Source organism: Portunus trituberculatus, chromosome 41 (genome assembly GCF_017591435.1).
Source record: "Portunus trituberculatus isolate SZX2019 chromosome 41, ASM1759143v1, whole genome shotgun sequence".
Classification (NCBI taxonomy): domain Eukaryota; kingdom Metazoa; phylum Arthropoda; class Malacostraca; order Decapoda; family Portunidae; genus Portunus; species Portunus trituberculatus.
The window spans coordinates 42,537,782-42,545,281 of NC_059295.1; the positions used below are offsets into that span (position 1 = coordinate 42,537,782).

The following is a 7,500-nucleotide window of genomic DNA, read 5'->3' on the forward strand; positions in this document are numbered from 1 at the left end:
AAATAAACAGACAAGGAGTGGATATTTATATTCCAACTCGTAGGCGGCCTTGTGGCACTTGTTCTGACGGAAAAGGGAGGGAGGCGGGGAGAAGAGATTCAGAATATTGTAAAACCGTGCAGCGAAAGTGAAAAGCATGTGTGGGAGAAGAGTGAGGCTAAGTGTGGAGGTGAGACCAGCGGGACAGTTTAGCTAAGGCGGACGAGTGACATCCCGGCGATGGGAAACACGGCCAAGGCAGACAGGGCGATGAAAAGCCGGCACCCGTGAGCTATGGAGAGGGTGACGTTACAGGCAAATAGAAAGCACGTGTGAAGAAAGCTTAAGGGTGCGTTTGTCAAGCACCGGGACAGAATAAAGGCTGCCAATGAGGGTGGCGGTGGTGGTGGCGATGATGGTGGTCGGGATGGTGGCGGTGGTGATGACGGGGAGGTGTGTCCGGTGTGGTGGGCGTGAGGGCGGGCTTGTCGTTGTCTTGGCTCAAATCGAAGGCTATGGCAGCAGTGGTAGTATAGTAGGGGGCCGAGGGAACCCTGACCCCCTAAGCACTCGTCCTTCATCCCACCTGAACACAGCCCCAATTTAGATAGCTTTACACCACTCTCTCTCTCTTCGCCCCACCGTGCCCCGCCTCTCCCCACTATGCCCCGCTTCTCACGGTTCACTCCCATCACACCCAAGCACCCATTCCCCAGTACAGGACCCACACCCACTACCTAACGGATATCTTCCCCGTTACCTAGTCACTGATGCCTCCCGTGCACAATCTACAGCCCCATAAGACCGAACAAGACTCCTACTGCGTGTTCTTCATGTTCCTTCGTGTTCCTTTACCAATAGCATTATCTCCAATGCAATCTCATACGACACCACCTCCCGTCCCGCTGTCACACTCCCCTCCCACGCCTTCCTCCCAAACAGCCTCGTCCATCGCCATCGCCAGGCCCACGTGCTCCATACACCACACCTGCCAGCCGCCCATGCCCACGCCCACGCCCTCGCCGGTCAGGGAGGGCTGGAGCGGGAGGTCAGTGGGTATACTCGAGCCCCTGCCAGTTTGCGAGGGAGGAGGAGGAGGAGGAGAAGAAGGGGAAAGAAGAAGGGGAGGGGTGAATATGGGGTGGACGTGGGGGTGAGGGGTCGTGCCATGAGAGTCATCGCACTTAAAAACCTTCCCCCTCCCCCACCTTTCTCTCTCTCTCTCTCTCTCTCTCTCTCTCTCTCTCTCTCTCTCTCTCTCTCTCTCTCTCTCTCTCTCTCTCTCTCTCACACACACACACACACACACACACACACACACACACACACACACAGTTCCCTGGCGGTTGTTCAACGTAGGCATAAAAGAAAATAGCGAGAGTTTTATGGGGAGAGCAATAGGGTGGGGGTGGGGGTAAAGAGAGTCAAGTATGCTGGGAGGGAGGGTGGGAGACAGGGGGAACGAATCTGTTTTCTTTAATGAAGCACCGAGAGAAAACGTGATGTTAGTGTCGCATGGGGAAGGTGGGTGCCTGCTGGTGCCTCCTGGGGCCGCCCGGGTGTGGACACGTGGCACTGCTGAGGAAAGAGGGAGGCACACGAGGGGAGGGCAAGATGTACGTATTAAGGGAGGGGAAGCAGACTGTTCGAGAGCAGTGATTGTGGTAATGGTTTTGATAGAAGTAGTGATGAAGTGGATAATGGTGGTGATGACGAGGATATTAACAATAGAAGTAGGATCATTAAAACGTAAGAGCATAAATGTGAGGCTGCAACGAGCCAGTAGGCCTACACGTGGCATCCTTTCTTAAACACGTTGACTACATATATCGTTTCTTTGTCTTTCATTATAAAAGTTTCCCACTACTCGCCACTCACAACGTGCCCCACCAGGTTTATTCCTATCATCTACCATTTTATTTGTAAATCAATTTATATATTTTTTTTATTCCATTTTGTATTTTTCATGAATTTTATCAAGCTTGAAACCGTTACTTCTTTTCTCCTCATCATCACTTTCATTACATAGCACCTTTGATAGCAGTGCGCCCTTGAGCCATCCCATCACTAATGCCTCCTGGTCCTCCACAGCCCAGGCCCCGCGGGTGAGGGGGCTGCAGGACGACTCGGTGGTGGAGGGCTACAACCTGACGCTGGAGTGTTCCGCTGAGGGCCTGCCGCCCCCTGAGTTGTTGTGGTACAAGGACGGCGCGCCCCTCACTTCAGGGCGGCACGTGCGCGTCCGAACATGGACCAAAAGGCTCAAGAAGAGGAGGTGAGAGAGAGAGAGAGAGAGAGAGAGATGCATCTATAAAGAGAACATAATGTGTGTGTGTGTGTGTGTGTGTGTGTGTGTGTGTGTGTGTGTGTGTGTGTGTGTGTGTGTGTAGTGACTGATGTAGAGAGATGAGAGAGAGAGAGAGAGAGAGAGAGAGAGAGAGAGAGAGAGAGAGAGAGAGAGAGAGAGAGAGAGATTTCCATATTTTCTTTCGCTTAACTGTTATGTCGTTGCTTTAAAGACAAGAGGTCAAATTGTTCTCTCTTTCTGAATACATAACTGTGTGTGTGTGTGTGTGTGTGTGTGTGTGTGTGTGTGTGTGTGTGTGTGTGTGTGTGTGTGTGTGTGTGTCAATCTACATTCTACACCACCACCTTAAATGTCCCGCGCCACACAATCATGCCTCACACACTTCTCCCCCTCAACATTCATGGGCTTGTCCTTAGCCTTCCCGGAGTCTGCTGGCCGGACTCAAGAGAAGGCTTCCTCTGTGCGCGCCTCGCATCACACAGGCATGAAATGTTGAAAGTTCGTCGTGTCAGCACAAGAAGGAACTTTGTTTCTGGACACACAAACCTCTTGAAGTGCACGTGTGTGACCTTTGTACTTCTTATCCTGCCCTCTCCCGCGCCCCCCTCCCAACAACTCCTCATCCTCTTTCGCTGTCGTCGCCTTATTGTTATTCAACCGCTGCATTTTCTAATTAGCGAGGAGGAAAAGATGCTAATATTCCTCCTTCTCCCTTTCGTATCTGCTTCTTTTCATTTCTGTACATGCATAAAAATCACGCTCCAATATTCTCTCTCTCTCTCTCTCTCTCTCTCTCTCTCTCTCTCTCTCTCTCTCTCTCTCTCTCTCTCTCTCTCTCTCTCTCTCTCTCTCTCTCTCTCTCTTTCTGTCACATACTCCATTATTTTATCACCTGAACATCGCTAGGACACTGATGGATGATCCTATAAAATGCTCCCTGTTCTCTTGACATTCTCCTCTTTTCATTTGCCACAAGAAGCCATTAGAGATTCTTTTTTCCCTCGGTTTTCTCAATGCGTAGGACTTTGAAGCCTCAGGAGGGAAGGGAGGGAGTGGTGGGATGAGAGAAGCCCCGTCATTCATCATTCTTTTCATCGCGTGAAGGGCACAGGAGTGGAGTGTGGGGGGGGGGAGGGAAGTAGCCACACTGATTGTTTACGCTGCCCACTCCCTTACAATGGCTCGATAGGTCTGGACGCACGCTTCATCTGTTCCATCATCCATTTAGGCTCCTTTTTCGTCCCCTCTTTCCCTCCCCACCACTTTCCTTTTTTCTCATTATCTTATTTTTTTTCCTATCTCCCTCGTTACCGTTAGTTTCATTCTTATTTTCGTTATTCTTTTCCTCTTCATCTTCCTTCTTCGTTCCATCATTATCATCTTCATTTCATTTCTTATTTCTTTCTTCCTCCACATTCTCTTTTTTTCTCTTTCGTCTGTCCTCTCTTACTTAACTCATTTTTGCTACAAACGGCCTCATAAGGAACAGTGTATCTGCTTCACTTTGTTCTTTCTTTGTGTTCCCCATACTCTTCTTCCCTCCTTTTCCTCATCCTTTTTTTCCCATTTCTTTTTCCTTTCCTTCTTGTCTTCCCAATTCACGTTTTCCTTGTCCCTGTCCTCGTTATCCTCTTTCTTCTCGTTCTCATTTTTTCCTACTTTTTATTGTGTCTGTTCTCGTTCCCCTCGTCTCATCCTCCCCTTCCTTCTGTTTGTTTCTTAAGTTCTCTCTCTCCTCCCGTCCATGCACTCCCTCACCACCCCTCCCTGGAAAACTGAGGCCAGTGAATTAACTTGGAAATAATGGCTCGGTTCTCGGTTTCTGGAAATTACTGACCCTATACCGTTTCTTACGCAGGCAATTGAAATTAATCCCACTGAAAGAATTACACTACACTACGGTTGAGAGTTTATGAAAATTGCTTCTCTTTTAACTCGCAGGAAAATGTTTGTTTTCTTTGGTTTTTGTTGCTTCTTCATCCCCTTCTCCCTTCCCAGCACCTCCTGTAAATAGTGACATTTTCCTTCTTTCCTCTAGGAAGTTATTTTTGTATTTTTTTTTTTTTCTGATCGTTATTACGCACTTTCTTCTTCTTTCCTCCAGAGATTGATCAGTGTTGCTTCTTTCGGGACGCTATTGATTTCTTCCTGTGAAAGTGACTCCTTCTTTCATTCTTCCCTCAGAAAGTGCCTGTCCTTCCTTTCTTCCTTCCCCTCAAAAAGTGCGAGTTTTTATTTTTCCTTTTTATCTAGCATTGTCAAGTTTGAACCCGTTATTTTATGTCATGTACTGATACTGACTGAGGATTTGGGAAATGTACTCCTTAGTGCTAGACTCAGTCGCCCTCATAACACACTGTGGTCGCAGACGGAGGAAGACACGCTGAAACAGCAAACAGCAATTTTTAATTTGAAATCTTTCAGTTATGAGAGGCATTGACACAAGAACACTTATAGGAACACCTTTTCTTTAGCTACTCCAAGCGATGTACAGGTGTAACGGATCCTTCTATCCCATTTCATCCCATTTCTTGACGATGGTAGTATACGCCTGTGTTCATATGCTTATGTATTTCTCCACCACCACCAGCATCACCAACTGGCTTCTAACCCTTGCTTCCTCCCCGCAGAAAGAGCCTCGGGCGCCACGCGAGGAGCACTGCCGTTGTAGGGGTGCAAGCTGAGTCAAATGGGAGGCGCCGTCTTCCCCTAAGGAGTCTGAGGCGGCGGCATGATCACAGCAGACATGCTAGCACGAGCGAGGCTGTGGAGAGGAGGAGGGCAAGCAGAGGAGTTCGGAAGGGAAGAAGAGGAAGAAAAGGGGCACAAGATAGTGAAAGAAGCAGAAGGAGGAAACAAGGAAAGCGAGAAGAGAGACGACGAAGAATAGGCCGCGACGGAAGGCGACGAATATCACCGACGAATGACGACGACTCGTCAAGCCCAGCGACGAGGAGACGACAGGCCGAAGCCGAGAGGTGAGTGTTGGAGGAGGAGAGTAGCAGGGAAAGAAGAGAGGAAAGGAGAAAAAGAGAGTAACGAGAGGAAGACGCGGCCGGGGATAGATTAAAGTCAGTGAAGAATGTAAAGATACAGTTTATAATGAAGTTAATGGAGATACAGAGAGACCACAAACACACAAACGTCCATCAACCCACAAATTGTTATTGATTAAATGCGGAATACAGTTCGGATCCAAATGAGCGATATGTTTTCCGGCTGGGTGGCACCACCCTTGGCGCCGGCGGTGGTGGCAGGCGTACGCAAGATGCGGTGGCGCCAAGCGGGCGGTCAAGGCTGGATCGGCACGATGCCAACCCACCACGGGACTGATGCCGCCTCCGCCACACTCCTTTGAGAGAGAGAGAGAGAGAGAGAGAGAGAGAGAGAGATGCACTCACTGGGATGAACCCAATCTTTGTGTGTGTGTGTGTGTGTGTGTGTGTGTGTGTAAAGAGGAAGTGACACAAATGATTCAAGATGTCCTTTACTCGGAAGAAAGCAATAAACGCAAGGAGACAGGAGGGACACGAGGAAGTGTACTATTATTATTATTATTATTATTATTATTATTATTATTATTATTATTATTATTATTATTATCATTATTGCTGTTGTTACTACTACTACTACCACTACTACTACTACTACTACTACTACTACTACTACCTACTACTCTACTTTTACTGCCACTACTACTACTACTATGGCGTCTTCGTCCATTTTTCTCTCCCTCCCAGCTGCTTGCTCTGTACAAGGGCCTTATCCGCCCGTGTATGGAGTATGGCTCTCGTGTCTGGGGGATCCACACACAGCTTTACTAAACAAGGTGGAATCTAAAGCTTTTCGTCTTATCAACTCTTCTCCTCTAACTGACTGTCTTGATTCTTTAAGTCACCGCCGCAATGTTGCATCTTTATCTGTCTTCTACCGCTGTTTTCATGCTGTCTGCTCTTCTGAACTTGCTAACTGCATGCCTTCCCCTCCTGCGGCCTCGCTGCACAAGACTCTCTACTTCTTCTCATCCCTATTCTGTCCATCTTCCTAATGCAAGAGTTAACCAGTATCTTCACTCCTTCATTCCCTACACTGGTAAACTCTGGAACTCTCTACCTGTGTCTGTATTTCCACCTGCCTATGACTTAAACTCTTTCAAAGAGGAGTGTCAAGACACCTCTTACGTTAACTGGACCCTCCTTTTAGATTTTTTTGTTTTTCTCTTTCTACTTTCCTCTTAACAGGGCCTGGCAACCAGCGGGATTTTTTTCCAACACTTTGTTTGCCCTTGGCCACCCTTGTACCTACTACTATTCTACTTTACCACCACCACCACCACCACCACTACTACCTTTTACTGCCACCACTACCACTACTGCCTACCACCACCACTACTACCACTACCACCACCACCACTACCACCACTACTGCTACTACTACTACCACCACCACCACCACCACCACCACCACCACCACCACACAACAACAACAACAACAACAGCAACAGCAGATACAACAACAGGAACAACAACAACAACAATAGCGCTTCATCTTGGCGTTATTAGGGAAACTGTCCGCCGTAAAGTTCAAACGAGAGAAAATCATCTCTGTTACATGATTGTGTAAGGGAAAAGCCTCTCTCTCTCTCTCTCTCTCTCTCTCTCTCTCTCTCTCTCCCCATGAATCAGACACAACTATGGCCAGTGATAATAATAATGGTAATAATAATGATAATGACAAGATAAGGCAGAGTTGAATTGCTTTATATCTCGTACATTTTCGTCACCGCTCCTGTCAATCTGCTCACCACTTCCCGTTGCTCCGCCCATAAACAACAACAAGGATCACCGGTATGAGTAAATGAATCTCTAAATATATCCGTGAATGAGTATAAAATCTCCATCATGAAGTACGTTTGAAGAACATGAATAAGCAATCACAAAAATCTTTCTTCTTTCCTTTTCTTTCTTTCTTTCTCTCTTTTTTTTTTTTTTTTTTTAATCTTGGAAGCGTTCAACAAAGAGCAGCCACATGCATACTACAACCCACAAACATACACGGAACTGCAGCACCAAGACCTCTTCTTAACTTTCTTTCCTCACGCATCCTTGTCGGCCGCCTCCTGTTCCTGTCAGGCTACACTGCTCCTTTAGTACAACTTCTCATCTCGTCCCTCCCTTAATCCATGTAGAAGTTCTGTGCCTGTCTTCTCTCCT

General features: G+C 47.5%; 1 protein-coding gene across 1 annotated transcript in view; it reads left to right on the forward strand.

Moving 5' to 3' along the window:
• LOC123516741 overlaps positions 1 to 7,500 on the forward strand; it is a 153,778-nt gene that overhangs the window by 130,220 nt on the left and 16,058 nt on the right. The window contains exons 3-4 of the mRNA XM_045276344.1: positions 2,071 to 2,254; positions 4,918 to 5,265. Coding sequence (XP_045132279.1) covers positions 2,071 to 2,254; positions 4,918 to 5,265 — 532 coding nt within the window. The remainder of the gene's footprint in view (positions 1 to 2,070; positions 2,255 to 4,917; positions 5,266 to 7,500) is intronic.